Source organism: Conger conger, chromosome 15, assembly GCF_963514075.1.
Source record: "Conger conger chromosome 15, fConCon1.1, whole genome shotgun sequence".
NCBI lineage: Eukaryota > Metazoa > Chordata > Actinopteri > Anguilliformes > Congridae > Conger > Conger conger.
In genome coordinates, this window is record NC_083774.1 from 34252056 (window position 1) to 34269492 (window position 17437).

The window sequence follows — 17437 nt, forward strand, 5'->3', positions numbered from 1 at the left end:
ATTCTCAAGTACTTATCAAATGTATTTAGTAATAGGACATTACTTCAGTTGGATCAATTTGTGCAGTTAACCTACTGTTGAGGACACCAAAATGCACTTTAAATGCCATTGACATATTTATTAGTGGCAGGAGAAATATTCCAATTGTTACTGGCAGAAATATGTCGACAGTAGCCTTCAGGTAGCTATAAAATGCATGTATGCGAGATATAGCAGACTGGTAGCAATTTGATGCAGGAACATGGCAATGCTTTTGTCATATGTTGTGATAGATCATGGCATATTGAAGGAGTAGCAAAATGTACCTAGAAAGCTGATGTTACCAAAATTGAGCTTGTGTGCTTAACAGAGAGTATCTTTCGGCTCCCAACTTGAATTGCAAGGAAAACACACGGGCCGTAATGGGCAGGATTCAAAACTTTCCGTTGAGACCCCAATGAATTTCTAGGGTTAGGTTAGTGAGAAGTACTTTCTTTCCCAAGTTACGGTTCGGGTTCGCATCACAGAGGCTCATTTCGATGAAGCCTCGCAGAGACTGGGTGAGATTCTCAAGTACTTATCAAATGTAGTTAGTAACAGGAGACGCAGAACAATCTGCTGCCAACATGAATTACCACGAAAACACACTGGACGTAATCGGCAGGATTCGAACCTGCGCGGGGAGACCCCAATGGATTTCTAGTCCATCGCCTTAACCACTCGGCCACGATTACCTGGCTGCCTGCTCACGGTGGCTGTGCTTGAAAAGTTCATCTTCACAAGCACGTGCAGAAACACAACTGAATGCATCTGCTGATGGAAAAGAGCCCCATGGACTGTCAGAAGTGGGATTCGAACCGACTTGTTTGTGTGCTTAAAATGTGGAATCAAACACGGGGTATCTTGCACGGATCTTGAAATAATTGTTGTGTGTGGACCCCAGAAAGACCAACCAATGAGCTTGAATTTTTGTACAGCTAAACAATGTTTTGGTATAGTGTCTTTCCGTCAACTGAATATTTTGAAACCCAAATTTAAGGACGACAAACACAGGCAGAGAGTGAGTCAACATGTCAGTGAGCCTTTTTCAATGATAGGAAAGGATTTACAATGGTCTTGTAACAATGTTTCACAAAAATCTTACCTATTGTGCCTTTAAGTAATTGATTGACTAAAGAGCATGCACGGAATGTTTCTAAGGTCTAAAAATGAAATCACAAAAACCAGCAGGGACAGTGGCCAGTCAGAACTGAAGTTTAAGACACCAGCTTTACCAAGAGTAGTATCGGAAATGATTGGTGGCTACATTTAGCTTGCAATGTTATGCCTCTGAGTCGCGGATTATGTGGGTGACTGATTGACTGACCTGGTCCTTCTTTGTAGTGCTTCTGCAGTTGTTTCGAGCCATCTGTGTGCAAGCGAATCGGCCCCGTCCTGGAAGTGGCACGGCTGCGAGTCAGAAACCAGAAGCGGACGATGGAAGCTGTGGCCTTTAATGCAAACGCTCCATTGGAAACCCAAACAAGGAGGCGGGTCAAACAAGGAGATCTAGTGTCTTCTCCTCATCCTTCTCCTTCTCCTCTTTTGACTTTCATGCGGTTTCTGTTACTTTCTCATGCAATCTCTTTATTATTGTTGTTTATTGCCCCCCAGGTTCTCTGGGGAGCTTCTTGGATGAGATGGACATCCTCCTTAGCTCCTCACCAGTCAATGACACTCCCCTGATCCTCCTGGGTGACTTCAATCTTAACTCAGAGTCCTCCCAGTCTACCTTTCTCTTCCTCCTTTCTTCTTTTGACCTTACCCTCACACTTTCCCCTCCCACCCACAAAGCAGGCAACCTTTTTGACCTCATCTTCACAAGGAACTGCACAACAACCAACCTCTCTGTAACACCACTCCATATATCTGACCACTCCTTCATCTCTTTTTCTCTTCCACTCTCCTCTCACACCCATCCATCTCTCCCACCATCCACTGTCACCTGTCGGCAGAACCTACGCCACCTGTCTACCTCCACCCTCTCGTCTACAATCCTCTTCTCCCTACCATCCACGGTGTCTTTCTCTCGACTGTCTCCCGACGATGCTGCTACAAATCCTCTCATCTTCCTTTGACTCTCTGTGTCCCCTCACCACCAAATTAGCTCGGGCCTCCCGCCCCAGTCCATGGCTTTCTGATGCTCTACGAGCTGTCCGAATCAAACTGCGGGCAGCGGAGAGAAAATGGAAAAGGTCCTGTCTCCCCAGTAATTTTGCTTCCTTCCATGCCCTCCTATCATCTTTCCATTCCTCTGTCTCTCGAGCTAAATCTTCTTTCACTCGAAAATTAACGCGGCCGCCTCTAAACCCCGCAAACTGTTTTCAACCTTCTCCTCTCTTTTGCCCCCCCCCCCCCACCTCCCTCATCACTCACACCTGATGACTTTGTCTCCTTCTTTGAAAAGAAGGTCGATGCCATTCGCAATTCCTTCTCCCCATCCTCTCCCCCTGCTGACCCTCCTACCTTCCCTAACTCCCTATCCTCCTTTTCTCCCCTCTCTGACTGCAACACTTTGAAACTCCTTACATCCCACCGCCCAACCACCTGTCCTCTTGTCCCATCCCCTCTCCCCTTCCACAATCTATCTCTAATGACATTCTCCCTTTTCTCTCCTCTCTAATCAACACCTCCCTCTCCTCCAGCACCAGGCCCTCCTCCCTGAAGAGGGCCAGAGTCACTCCCCTGCTCAAAAAACCTACTCTTGACCCTTGCTCTGAACAACTACCAGCCTGTCTCTCTTCTTCCCTTTCTCGCTAAAACTCTGGAACTCTGGGGCGGTCTGCTCCCAACTGTCCACTTATCTTCTTCACAACAATCTCCACGATCCCAACCAGTCCGGCTTCAAGAGTGGCCACTCTACTGATACCGCCCTGCTCGCGGTCACTGAGGCACTCCACTCTGCTAAAGCCAAATCCCTCTCCTCTGTCCTCATCTTCCTCGACCTGTCGGCCGCCTTCGATACTGTCAACCATGAGATTCTGCTCTCATCGCTGTCTGGGATGGGTGTCACAGGATCAGCACTCGCTTGGTTTTCCTCCTACCTTGCTGGTCATTCCTACCAGGTGACTTGGAGGGGCTCAGTCTCTGACCCTCACCCCCTACAAACTGTCCCACAGGGCTCAGTTCTTGGTCCTCTCCTTTTCTTGCTATACACCATGTCTCTTGGTTCTGTAATCTCTTCCCATGGCTTTTCTTACCACTCTTAGGCTGATGACACCCAACTCTTTATTTCCTTCCCCCCCAATACCCAGGCTACCACACAGATCTCTGCCTGCTTGGCTGATATCTCTGCATGGATGACTTCACACCACCTGAAGCTTAAACTTGCCAAAACTGAGCTTCTCTACATCCCTGCTCAGTCCTCTCCGACAATCGACCTCTCACTGACTGTTGAGGACTTTGTAGTTTCCTCCTTCCATACGGCAAAGAATCTCGGGGTGACTCTTGATAACTGCCTCACCCTGGCTCCACAAGTATCCTTCACTGTCAGAACCTGCAGGTTCTTCCTCTACAATATACGGCGTATCCGTCATCCCCTTACGGAGAAAGCCACCCAGCTCCTAGTCCAGGCACTCGTCATTTCCCGCCTGGATTACTGCAACTCCCTCCTAGCCGGTCTCCCAGCTTGTGCCATCAAGATCCCTCCAGCTGGTCCAGAACGCTGCAGCCCGCCAGGTTGGCCCATGTCACCCCGCTCCTCATTGGCCTCCACTGGCTTCCTATTGCCGCACACATCCAATTCAAGGCCCTAGTGTTGGCATTTCAGGCTGCTAAGGGGACTGCCCCACCTTACATACAATCCTTGATCACTCCCTACTCCCCAAGTGGAATGACTTGCCTACCACTGTCAGGACAGCAGAATCGCTCCCCCTATTTCGACGCAGACTAAAAACACACCTTTTCAAACTGTACCTTAGTCCTACATCCTGATTTCCCCCGCCCCCTTTCTGATATCCCTATCCCTCTTGTCTAACCCCAAAAAAATAAAAAAATAAAAATTGCACTTATAATGACTATATGTTTAGAACAACACTTTGTGTATTTGACTTGTTATGGATGTGATGCTTTAAGTTGTGGAAGAACCTATGCAGTTGTAAGTCGCTTTGGATTAAAAGTGTCTGCCAAATGACTAAAATGGGTCCTGGAGCTTGGAGAAGTTAACAGCGAGAACTGGGGAGCAGGCAAGAACAAGACCTTGACAGAGGATGTCATTATGTACAAGATTCTTTATTCAGAGCCAGAGAGGTCTCTCGGACAGTGAGTGAGAGCTGTGCTTTTCTATGTACCTGCCAGGTGTGTGCCAGTTCAAGTTACAAAACTAAAGAGTAAGCGTGTTAACCTGTACAGCCATTCAGCACAAAGCGCGTTAACCTGTACAGCTACATGGCGCAAAGTTAAGCTGTACAGGCGTGCGGTGTGAAACCTGTTAACCTGTACAGACACACAACAGCGTCAACCTGCACAGCCGCACAGTGCAAAATGTGTTAACCTGTACAGACACACAACAGCGTCAACCTGCACAGCCGCACAGTGCAAAATGTGTTTACCTGTATGGCTCCGCGACCACGGCCGCTTCGACGTGTACAGCCGGCTGCGCAGCTCGCTGCGTGTTCACCTGCACAGGTGCGCGGTGCAAAGCGCGTTTACCTGCCCGGCTGCGCAACTTTCAGGTCTGCCCCGAAATCCCAAATCTTTTCAAGCTTGTGGCGCATCCCTTACCACAAGGACCTGACACACTCCACTATGATTATTACTTTCCACACCATATTTCCCAGTAAGTACAGACTTGGTCGAGGAGACAGATAAAGCCACAGGGTCAGCTGAGACACACACAGGAGGAGATAAAATCATCTTCAGCTACAATACACAGAATGTACAGAAGACCAACCCGTACAGCATTATTATTACTATAATAATAATAATAACAATAATAATGATTATGCCTGTCTCCCCCTCCCAGTGTCCCTTTTTTATTCGTTTTTCTTCATTTTTCTTTTTTTTTTTCTTTTTTTGGTGGATTTTGAGTTTTGGAGCACTATTTTGTTTATATTTGTTTTTAAAAAAGCAGGCGAATCATGCTATGTGTGGAACAGGAGCAACAGGAGATGTACACAACTAAAAACAGTAAAGAAGTGATCGGTTATGATGGGAGGTCTGTGTGTGTGTGTGTGTGTGTGTGTGTATGCGTGTGTGTGCATGTGCGTATGGTGAGTGCATTTGTGTGAACTTGTTAGTGTGTATCAATGTGTGTGTGTGTGTGTGTGTGTGTGTGTGTGTGTGCATGAGCCTGTGTGAATGTATGAGAGTATTTGTGTGAACATGTGAGTGTGTGTGTGTGTGTGTGTGTGTGCGTGTGAATTTGTCTGTGAACATGTGAGGGTGTGTATCAACGTGTGTGTGTGTATATAAAGTGTGTGTGTATGTGTGTATCAACATGTGTGTGTGTGTGTGTGTGTAAGTGTGTGTGTGTGTTGCATCTATAATGAGCATGAAGCTGGTGTGAACATCAGTATGTAATGACCTTTACCAATGACAATAAAAAATTACAAGTCATTACATGATAATATTCAAATAGTTTTTTCAGTAACCTAGTGATTCTAGTGCTATTCCCATACATGCCATTTTCAGGCTGGCACAGATAGGACACTTTTCTGAAATTTCATTGGCTAACAGGCCTCATAACAGTACAGAGCACTAAGGCCCGCCCTTGAATAGGCATGGCCAATAGCAAGACCTGCCTTGGAGACAGGGTGGCACCTGGGAGACCCCTTTTGGCTGATCCACAAGAGAACACAAAGCATGCTGGGAAATGCAGATCTGATCGTCACCAGGAGATGAGCTGAAACTTAGTCCCTGTGTGGAAATCTGCACTTATTAGCCCGCCTTATTACCATCCTCATCCTCAACCAAAACGTGTCCAGGTTAACATGTCCACATATCCATATAATAAATGTACATACAGTTAACAGTTAAACATTTAAAAATTTAAATGAAGACACATTTCCTTATGTGAAACAAAGAATGTGCTGTTTTTTTAAAGACACAGTGAAAAGAGGGTGACAAACAGACCAACCAAAAAAAATAAAAATAAAATGCTAAAAGGGTTTCTATAAGAAATCCGCTGTTGGCAGCTCTTAGAGACAAACTTAAAAAAAAAATTGAATAAAATATACTTATATATACACACACATACGCACACAGACATACCCACACATACACGCACGCGCACATATATATATATACACACACACACACACACACGTGTGTATGTGTATGTATGTATATGTATCTGTTAAGAACCCTCATTCTTGTTAACCACCTTGCACTTCAGTGCCAAAATGACGGCCATAAATTAAGAGCAAGTGTCCATTAGTACAGGCCACACCCACGCAGGTTGTTGGCGATGATGATGTCGGTCACGGCGTCGAACACCACCTGGATGTTGCCTGTGTCCGTGGCGCAGGTCATGTGACAGTAGATCTCTTTGTTGGGGGAGCGGTTTTTGCTCTCAAACTGCGACTGGATGTAAGCTGCTGCATCATCGTAGGTATTGGGGCCTGGACAGGGCAGAGGTAGAGAGGGATGAGAAAGAACAGACACCGTGAGAGAGAGAGAAAGAGAGAGAGAAAGAGGGAGAGAGAGATGCTGTGGCAGGACCTGAAACGAGCAGTCCATGCCTGAAAACCAAACCAAACCAGACCAGACCAGACTAAACCAGACCAAACCAAACAAGTTTGTCTGAACGAAAGCAGTTCTGTAAAGAAGAGAGAGTTGGAATCCCTCCACAGCGATTTGAAAGACTGATATTACATTTTAGGCACTGTTTGGTTGTAGCTATTTCTGCTAAAGGTGGTGAAACCAGTTTAAGTAGGCAATTACTTTTTCATACGGGTGTTTGATACATAAAAAAAAATGAAAAGATCATTTAAAAAATATGTTTGTGTTTACTCTGGTTCCCTTTGTCTAATATTACATTTCAAGAAAAGATAAAGATCTGAAGCCATTCAATGTGACAAACATACAATAATAAAGGAGATAAGAAAGGGGGCACACACTTATGCTGTTAATGTAATCCTTGTTATTAATGTTGCCATAAGGTTAGTTTTAAGCATATGTGAATTTTATTGAATATAGAATTAATTAAATTAGCTGTAGCAGTATGTACATTAAATATGTATCATGCCAATAAAGACACACAGAGAGAAGGAGCATAAGTATGAAAGAGAGATACAAATCTGTTCATACAAATGTGTGTCTTTACTTTCCCCTGTACTCCACCATTTTGGATCAACTGAAGAGTGCTGCAGTTTAACATAGCAGTCCCGCTACATGTTCACAACGTTAGGGCTGCACAAAACCTGAACACAGCAGGGGGGTATATCACGTCTATCATAAAGCACGATTACTGAGTTAAACCAGAACCTTTCCAAAACTGGAACATGGACTGAAGTCCATGGGATTTCCTCGGTGAGTTTCTCCAGCCTACTCAGTAATCCTGCTTCGTGATTGTCACACGCTGTGTGGCTCCCCTGGGAGGTAGATGCGGCACTTCCAGGATGTTTGGCATTGTTTGCCGCATGGAGAGACAGAGCGCCAACACCAACACAACATAAATAATAATTTGTCTTCACCCTTCCCCCTTATGGGTTCCGGGCAAAAAATGATAAAGTAATACAATAAAATAAAAAAGCCAAAAGAAAGTAAAACCGAGCAACATCCTTTCAGACTGGCCAGCTCTGCCGGTCCCAGCTCCGTACTGTGGAAATGAGCAGACTTTCAGCACCTGGGGCCTCATTTATAAAACTCTGCAGAGAATCCAAACTAAATGTTTGCATATGTACAAATGAGGAAATGTACGTATACCAAAAAAATATTGTGATTTATAAAAACCTTTCATACGACTGCCAGTGCGCAGTTTCCTTTTATAAATCCCAAACAACTTGGAGTTGTCCTTACATGCAGGAGGCCTGGTTCACTCCTACAATTACCCATACATGGTTAAAGAAAGGCTCTTAATTAATATAGATAAGCATAGAACTGTCATTGATAATCCCTATGTAGGCTATGTCTGTGAATGGCAATGTCAGAATGTACATTTAGGAAGATAAATAAGAATGATAATTTGGACATTGATGGAATTGATTAACATAAGCTGATTCGTCCTTGTTTAAACAGTTAACCAAACCGAGCTGTCAACGTTTACAAAAAATGGATAACCGATAACCAATAATTATTTCTGAAGCTAAAATGGTAAACTCAGTTTTAAATAAATGCGCATTCACCAGTGGCGTCACGTATTATTGCGGTTGAAGAAATATTCCAAAGCTGTTTAGATTTAAACTATCAATCAATCTGTGGCCATTTCACGGGGTTAAGAATGCAAACACCGCAGGGAATTGAATTCTCCAGTACCATAGTTTCAAATAATTTCTGTGTTTTCTGTATGAAATATGAAATGCATTGGCAAAGTTTACCGTGACATAAAAATATGTCAAATTTTATAGAGACCTTAACTAGCGTAAATGTTAAATCATTAGTCGCCTATGGCAAAATAGACTCAATGTTATCATATTATATCAGGAAAATATTGCACTCCCAACGGAGTGCAAAACCCCATTTGTAAGTTCTTAACAGCAGCATATTTACAGATTTCATGTCAATCAAGTCTGTCTGGCAGGGGGGCTGGGGGGCTGGAGCCTATCCCAGCATACATTGGGCGAAAGGCAGGAATACACCCTGGACAGGTCGCCAGTCCATCACAGGGCACACGCACCATTCACTCACACACTCACTCACACACTCACACACTCACACACACACTCACACACTCACACACACTCACACACTCACACACTCACACACTCACACACTCACACACTCACACACTCACACACTCACACACTCACACACACTCACACACTCACACACTCACACACTCACACACACACTCACACACACACTCACACACTCACACACACACTCACACACTCACTCACTCACACACTCACTCACACGCCTACAGGCAATTTAGACTCTCCAATCGGCCTAACGTGCATGTCTTTGGACTGTGGGAGGAAACCCACGCAGACACGGGGAGAACATGCAAACTCCGCACAGAGAGGCCCCGGCCAAAGGGGATTCGAACCCAGGACCTCCTTGCCGTGAGGCGGCAGTGCTACCCACTGCACCATCCGTGCCGCCTCTTATTTGAACCGATGCATTTTAAAAAATGACACGCGATCAACCAGCATCTGGACTACAGGGATTTAACTAGCCTACAGACTGCTGTAAATGTGAGGTTACACTGCACAACGTCAATGCAAATCTCTAATTTGGCAATTAGCCTATTATCTATTCTGTGATCTATTCTCCTCTGACATCTCTCATTAACCAGGTGCTTCTTGTTGCGAAAATCGCATGAATAAGTAGGTGTAATTAAGTAAAAATGTTCCTTATAAAGTGCTCTGTGAGGGTATTTTCTTTATTTCACTACTTTGCCTGCAGAGACGCTATTTCCCTTTGCCTCCGTAATGTGCGTACGCATGGGTCAAAGTTTCCATAAATGTACGGCAATTTCCTCATCAAGTTTTTTTTTATATATCCCAATTTATGCTTAGAAAGTGGCATACCCACATTTATAAATACACAACGGTTATAAATGAGACCCCTGGGCTGGTGCGTGTGCCCTCTCTGCCAGTCAGCAGGGCCGAGAAACTGCTTCTGGAACATACCGCGTCTCAGTGATATACCCCCCAGGTCAATTGCAGCGTGCCTTAACAACCCCTTCACCCCCGTAGACCGCGACAATAAAACTGGAACAGCTATCCGAATATGTGAAATAAGGATTTGCTGTTGTAATGCAGTTCAATTAACCCGAATCAATTTTCTGTATTCCTAACATTGTGTTCATGTAGGTTGTTCAAGTCAACCGAGCGTGTGTTGCATTGCAATTGGTTTTGCATGCAAAAATTCGGATAGGTATCTTGTGGTACAGGTGTTGCCATTGTGTATCTGTGTCTTGTGGTACAGGTGTTGTCATTGTGTATCTGTGTGTTGTGGTACAGGTGTTGTCATTGTGTATCTGTGTGATGTGGTACAGTATTAAACATTGTGTATCTGTGTGTTGTGGTACAGTATTAGTCATTGCGTATCTGTGTGTTGTGGTAAAGTATTAGCCATTGTGTATCTGTGTGTTGTGGTACAGTATTGGCCATTGTGTATCTGTGTGTTGTGGTACAGGTGTTGTCATTGTGTGTCTGTGTGTTGTGGTACAGTATCAGCCATTGTGTATCTGCGTGTTGTGGTACAGTATAAGCCATTGTGTATCTGTGTGTTGTGGTACAGGTGTTGTCATTGTGTATCTGTGTGTTGCGGTACAAGTGTGGTCATTGTGTATCTGTGTGTTGTGGTACAGTATTAGCCATTGTGTATCTGTGTGATGTGGTACAGGTGTTGTCATTGTATATCTGTGTGTTGCGGTACAAGTGTGGTCATTGTGTATCTGTGTGTTGTGGTACAGTATTAGCCATTGTTTATCTGTGTGTTGTGGTACAGTATTAGTCATTGTGTATCTGTGTGTTGTGGTAAAGTATTAGCCATTGTGTATCTGTGTGTTGTGGTACAGTATTGGCCATTGTGTATCTGTGTGTTATGGTACAGTATTAGCCATTGTGTATCTGTGTGTTGCGGGACAGGTGTTGTCATTGTGTATCTGTGTCTTGTGGTACAGGTGTTGTCATTGTGTATCTGTGTGTTGCGGTACAGGTGTTGTCATTGTGTATCTGCGTGTTGTGGTACAGGTGTTGTCATTGTGTGTCTGTGTGTTATGGTACAGTATTGGCCATTGTGTATCTGTGTGTTGTGGTACAGGTGTTGTCATTGTGTATCTGTGTGTTGTGGTGCAGGTGTTGTCATTGTGTATCTGTGTGTTGTGGTGCAGGTGTTGTCATTGTGTATCTGTGTGTTGTGGTGCAGGTGTTGTCATTGTGTATCTGTGTGTTGTGGTGCAGGTGTTGTCATTGTGCTTTCCTGTATGTCACGGTACTTATTGCACTTTGTTGGGTGTGTTGGCCAGAGACATACCATACATAAGTATGTGAATGCTGATGCTTCAAGCTTTGCAAAGTCGATTTCATATGTCACTGGATTCTGAAACGTGTTACCAACGTCTTAATACAATGCAAGCACAAGCTGCAGTGTCAAGCATCGCAGCCAGGGGCACTATAGCTCTATATATTGCTATATTTCTTCTTCAGCAAGTTTTCTTCCGCTTCACTTTCACAACTGTCCTTCATCGCCCCCTTGAGGACTGGGGTTTATTACCTCCACAGGGACACAAGAGCGCATATTGATTTGCTTGCGTTGGCCATGCGCTGGCCTGCCGTTGTCATTTGCATTCACGTACTTATGTTGGGTTTGTTTTGGGCCTTAACGGTTGCCGGGGGTAGCGATGCTCTTACCTGTGTATTCAGGGAAACAGATGTTCAGTGCAGACTTTTTAATCTTTTCAGCAAACAGATCTTTCTTATTTAGGAAGAGGATGATGGAGGTGTCGATGAAGAATTTGTTGTTACAGATGGAATCGAACAGCATGAGAGACTCGTGCATGCGATTCTGCAGAGGGGGAAAAGAAGAAGAGAAAGGAGACAGAGGGTGAGGGACAGACAGAAAGACAGACGGACGGACAGACGGACGGAGTGGGAAGATGAGCCTCAGGAAACCAAAGAGAAAGCAGGAATAGAGCACCGGCGGCCAGGCCACGTCCCCCCATTTGTAGGTGGAGCCATAGAGTCGCAGAGCTTAACCAATCAAAACGTCTCTCACTCCAGAGTGAAGGCTTTGATTGCTGTGACTGCTGAATCACAGACATTGCGTTAGAGAGCGGAGGTCAGTTTTTGTTAGCGCCAGCGGTGTGGGCAGCGCTAGTGTGTTTCAAGTTGCTTCAGTTTATCCGGGCGACTGTATATACAGGCACAGACACTACAGACGGTGCTAACTGCGGCAGGACTGTGACTGAAGCCATTACTGAAGACTGAAGTAGAAGGCTGTTCTGGGACAGTACTGGAATATAGTTTGGTCTGAAAGTATTTGGACAGTGACACAAAGGGCTATAATTCCTAGACAGATGTGGACACCCTAAAGCTAACAGTCACATTTTAATTGGAGGGTACTGACATCCTTCAGGACTTTAAGCCCTTACAGCCCTTTAAAATTGTGTCACTGTCCAAATATTTACGGACCTCACTGTACTTCACTGTCTGAGAATACGTAAGATTCCCAGACAGTGAAGTACAGCCTGTAGCCTAGTGGCTAAGGTGGGATCGAGAGACTTGGTGGTTCAAGCCCCACTGTAGCTACGATAAGCTCTTTGGTCCCTTGAGCAAGGCCCTTAACCCCACATAGCTCCACTGACAGTTGCGTAGTCTAATCAACTGTAAGTTGCTTTGGATAAAAGTGTCAAAGGAACACTGGCTGACATTTTCACAGCACTGTGTCTGTCAGGCTAAAGACCAGAGATTCATATCCCCAAACAAATAAAATGTATGTGTGTGTGTGTGTGTGTGTGTGTGTGTGTGTGTGTGTTTATACTCACTGTGGTCTCATCTTCGTGCAGGACTTGGTCATACCCGCTCAAGGCCACACAGAAAATAATGGCCGTCACGTCCTCAAAGCAGTGGATCCACTTCTTCCTCTCTGACCTCTGACCTCCCACGTCAAACAGCCTGGCAAGTAAATCAACTGTAAATCAGCCAATCAAAAGTCCAATCATCCGAATCCAAAATCCAACTCAAATTCAATTCCAAGCTGAATCAGTTCAAATCTATACAAATCCAATTAATTCAAAACTATCCACTTTTCAGCTGATAGTATAGGCCAGATCTATGTAGTATCTGTATATGCCTTCTCATGGCCAGACAGAGGTCATTAGTGAGGCCAAATGACATCACAGAAGTGCTGAGATCTCACATACAAGTGTTTGATCTTTGCCAAAAGGACGAGCCTGGCAAATAAGTTATCCAGCACAACAACACCGTACACCTACTTACACTCTTACACCATACACCACTGCACTCTACGTTGCACTGTGCCTCCCTACATAGCACCACACTCACATGGCATGTTCTAAGGCCTATTGCATACACTGAACGCAAACATGTGTCATAACAAGCGTCTTTAGTCTTGCAATAAGACTTAAGATTTTATTTTCTTCTCTCAAATTGAAACTGTTGCTTGTTTTAAGGGACTGTTTGCTTGAAGAGTGAAATGTTGTTATTGTTCTTATGGCATTGGCAATGTTCTTATTGCATTGACAAATCTTGAATGAGTCAAAACTGTCTCATATTTTGTCTTATTTAGCAAAAGAGTAAAATAAATAAGATCTTAAGTCTCAATATGAGTACTAAAAGACTTGGTGAGATAGACTTATTTTTTGGTTTTTGCAGTGAAAGCCAGTGCAGACTTGTGACATACGCAAATTCTGCATACACAGTACTGTAATATATGAGAATATTCAAATAGGTGTGTATATGTAGGTATAAATAAATTATATATAGCTATCATAATATATAGTAAGCATACAGCGCATTTGGAATTGATTATTGAAATTATGATTAATGAAATAAGGGGGTAGGAGTAAATAAGTCTTTACTTCTTCCTACTCCTTTTTGGACACAGGGGATGAGAAATGATCGCACTTTTATTTATTTTGTTTTTTTTATTTTTTATTTTTCATTAAATATAGTTTGTGGCCTTCATTATGTTTTATTTTGTTTTAATATATGTAAGTTCAAAATAAAGATTATCAAATCAAATCAAACTGTGCAAAGGTTTTAGCCAGGTGTGTAAAAATGCTGTAAAATAAGAATGCTTTTAAAAACAGAAATGTTAATAGTTTCTTTTTATCAATTAACAAAATGCATGAACAGAAGAAGTGAATGAACAGAAGAAAAATCTAAATCAAATCCAAATTTGGTGTGACCACCCTTTGCCTTCAAAACAGCATCAATTCTTTTAAGTATACTTGCACACAGTTTTTGAAGGAACTCTTTAGGTAGGTTGTTCCAAACATCTTGGAGAACTAGGCAGCCTCAAATGCTTCTGTCTCTTCATGTAATCCCAGACAGACTCGATGATGTTGAGATCAGGGCTCTGTGGGGGTCATACCATCACTTCCAGGACTCCTTGTTCTTCTTTACACTGAAGATAGTTCTTAATGACATTGGCTGTATGTTTGGAGTCATTGTCCTGCTGCAGAATACATTTGGGGCCAATCAGATGCCTCCCTGATGGTATTGCATGATGATTAAGTATCTGCCTGTACCTCTCTGCATTGAGGAGACAATTAATTCTGACCAAATCCCCAAACTTGCAAGGAACCTTCACCATGCTTCACTGTTACCTGCAGACACTCATTCTTGTACCGCTCTCCAGCCCTTCAGTGAACAAACTGCCTTCTGCTACAGCCAAATATTTAATCAGTCCAGAGAACCATTTTTCTGCATTTCCTGTGTTTTCGTGCATAGTTGAGTGGCTTGGCCTTGTTTCCAAGTTGGAGGTATGGCTTTTTGGCCGCAATTCTTCCATGAAGACCACTTCTGATCAGACTTCTCCGCACAGTAGATGGGTGTACATGGGTCCCACTGGTTCTGCCAATTCTGAGCTGATGGCACTACTAGACATCTTCTGATTACAAAGAGAAGTAAGCATGATCTCTTTCATCTGCTGCACTAAGTTTCCTTGGCTGACCACAGCGTCTACGGTCCTCAACATTGCTGATGCAGTATAACTACCTTGTGTCCTGTTGCTGTGCTCAGTCATGCCATGGTGTATGACTTCTGACATTAAACTGTCAGCAACCTGACTTCAGCAACCTCACCTTGGAAGCAGAGTTTGGCTGTTCCTCACCCAGTTTTAACCCTCCTACACAGCTGTTTCTATTTCAGTTAATGATTGTGTTTCATCCTACATATTAAATTGATGATCATTAGCTCCTGTTTGGTATAATTGGTTAATCACACACCTGAGTATATGCCTACAAAATCCCTGACTTTGTGCAAGTGTTCCTAGAAGAATTGATGCTGGTTTGAAAGCAAAGGGTGGTCACACCAAATATTGATTTGATTTATATTTTTCTTCTGTTCACTCACTTAGCATTTTGTTAATTGATAAAATTTTTTGAAAGCATTCTTACTTTACAGCATATTTTCACAGCTGCCTAAAACTTTTGCACAGTACTGTACACGCATTTGCCGGCTTCTTTTAGTCATGTTTGAGGTGATATACTTCCAATCCGCAAGGCAACCTGGGCTGATCTGGCTGGAGTGAGTAACCTTTGAGTGGAAAGGATTACTTCTTCATTCATAGTTGTTCATTGAACAATATTTACATCCTGTTTGTATTTACCGCTCCTTAAACGTTTGTGTTGTGTTACAAAATTTATGTTACACAAGGACCCAAGAAACGCCCCTTGTGTTCCCTGCGTAGAGTATGTAACAGGCTTAACATTCCGTTATACTGTCTTACAGTACAATGGCCTCACATAACACTATATTCTGCACACTCACACAATGGCAGCACTTTCAAATGAGTAAGTGTGTACGACACGCAAGATCATTGTCGATTTCAACCAATTTCCCCAGAAAAATTCAAAAAGGACAGATTTTTGGCCAGATTTTATTATTTTCTTATTGATGTTTCTCCACATTTGGATTGTTTTTGGAATTAAAATTTATTATGGATTAGGGTCTCTGGACCATCGCTGTTAAAATAATACCAATTGTAGCCTGATTTGTGTCATCTGTGAAATTTTAAAATGCATAAAAGGTGGGGTCCCCCCACACTCGTTTTGTCACCCCACATTTGACAAAATAAGGAATCGTTATTTATGCAAATAGTTTATACAAACAGAACTGTTTGTTTTATCACTTTTGCCATTAAGAAAAGGATTGAATGCAAATAAACCCACTCTGGTCGTGCGGTTTAAGGGGTTAAACTGAAATTACCTCCTCATTATTATGGCTATGTTAGGCCTATTTCTTGAATGTGTCACTGTGCGAACGTCACTAAATGTGCAGTTGCACTAGCAGGCACAATGTATCCAATCTCCTGGAATGCGCACTATCAATGTTCCATTAACAAAGCCTACTGTTAAAAAAATAACTGTTTGAAATTAAAATTCTATATTTATCCCAGAAATGTGCATTATTATAATCCGATTTTCACCCGTGTTTTTTTTACTCCCATTTTTAAAACCAGTAAATGATTAACCTTAATGACACAATATATCGAATACTCCAGAATGCACAAGTGCAGACGGAGTGACTAACCTGAAATGTAAATTCTTGAAAGTGAAGTGTGTTTCTACAATTCCCGTGGTCTTAACCCGGGTCCTGAGAATATCCTGCTCCGTAGGCTGGTAATCTGCTGCTCCAATGCGATCCAGGCTGTCCAGATAACTGCAAGAAGACAGAGAAATAACCCCTGCCCCTATGGAGCCCCTGATGCACTGATCCTGTCCTAATGCTAACAGAAGATCTGGCAGTTAAACGGTGAATGGCTGGTGGTTAATGGTCTTGTGTTCTTAGTTTCACAGTACTGGCCACATCCATATAGAAAGATTTTAATTATTACAATCATATAATTTAAAGTAACTCAGTCAAAGCTTCAAATCTGTCTCCTACTGCTGGTAGTGCACTGTATCTTTATTGGTTATAAATTGTCTTCCATTTTTTAAAATATCTTAAAATCAGTAAAATCATATAACACATCCCAACATCCATCCAGCATTTAAGCACATTTGTAAATTATACATTACTACAAGTGGAAATGTCTCGGCACAGGCACTGTGGTGTGCTATGAAACATGGCGTGGCAATCCCTGGCCTGACAGGCGGGGGGGCGCACTCACTACTGGGCGGAGTCGTTGAGCTGGTATTCGCGGGCGCGGCTGAAGCACTCCTGCATGCCGGCGTCGGTCCAGAGGCGCACCATGGCGCCGAGGAGCTCGGCGGAGTACGGCTCCGTGTCCTCCATGCGGCTCACCACGTCACACACCATCTTAGCGTCCGCCTGCGAGGGGGGGGGAGCTGAGGTCAGGGGCATTCTGGGAAAACTTCAGGTCAGCTGCTTTCTGGGAATATATAAATATTTCAGGCGTGCACTGTTTTACGTTGTCGACAGTCTGTCAAATCAAAACAACTTTTTTTTTGAGGAACAAAAATGCTAGCAGATTCCAGTTAAACGATTAATGGCAGGTGGTTGTGTAGTCTTGTGTTCTTAGTTCTTAGCAATTTCAGTTTACTTACAGTTTACTTGACCCTATTTCCTCCAAAAACATGCCAGGGGCCCGTTCGATCGGAAAGCATTTCGTTACGGTTTCAGGGTTGAATAATATGTTTCCTCCCAACGCTACAACAGTC

The 17437-nt window shown here is 43.3% G+C and overlaps 1 protein-coding gene and 1 non-coding gene across 2 annotated transcripts in view; both read right to left on the reverse strand.

Moving 5' to 3' along the window:
* Window positions 1–631: 631 nt before the first annotated feature.
* Window positions 632–713, reverse strand: trnas-aga (transfer RNA serine (anticodon AGA)). The gene has a single exon. It is a non-coding gene; the product is annotated as a tRNA-Ser (tRNA).
* Window positions 714–4227: 3514 nt separating this feature from the next.
* The window catches only part of LOC133111438 (guanine nucleotide-binding protein G(o) subunit alpha-like), a 31163-nt gene continuing 17953 nt past the window's right edge, over window positions 4228–17437 (reverse strand). The window contains exons 4-8 of the mRNA XM_061221794.1: window positions 16927–17087; window positions 16347–16475; window positions 12614–12743; window positions 11481–11634; window positions 4228–6578 (exon numbers count right to left, since the gene is read on the reverse strand). Coding sequence (XP_061077778.1) covers window positions 6391–6578; window positions 11481–11634; window positions 12614–12743; window positions 16347–16475; window positions 16927–17087 — 762 coding nt within the window. The 3' untranslated portion in view covers window positions 4228–6390. The remainder of the gene's footprint in view (window positions 6579–11480; window positions 11635–12613; window positions 12744–16346; window positions 16476–16926; window positions 17088–17437) is intronic.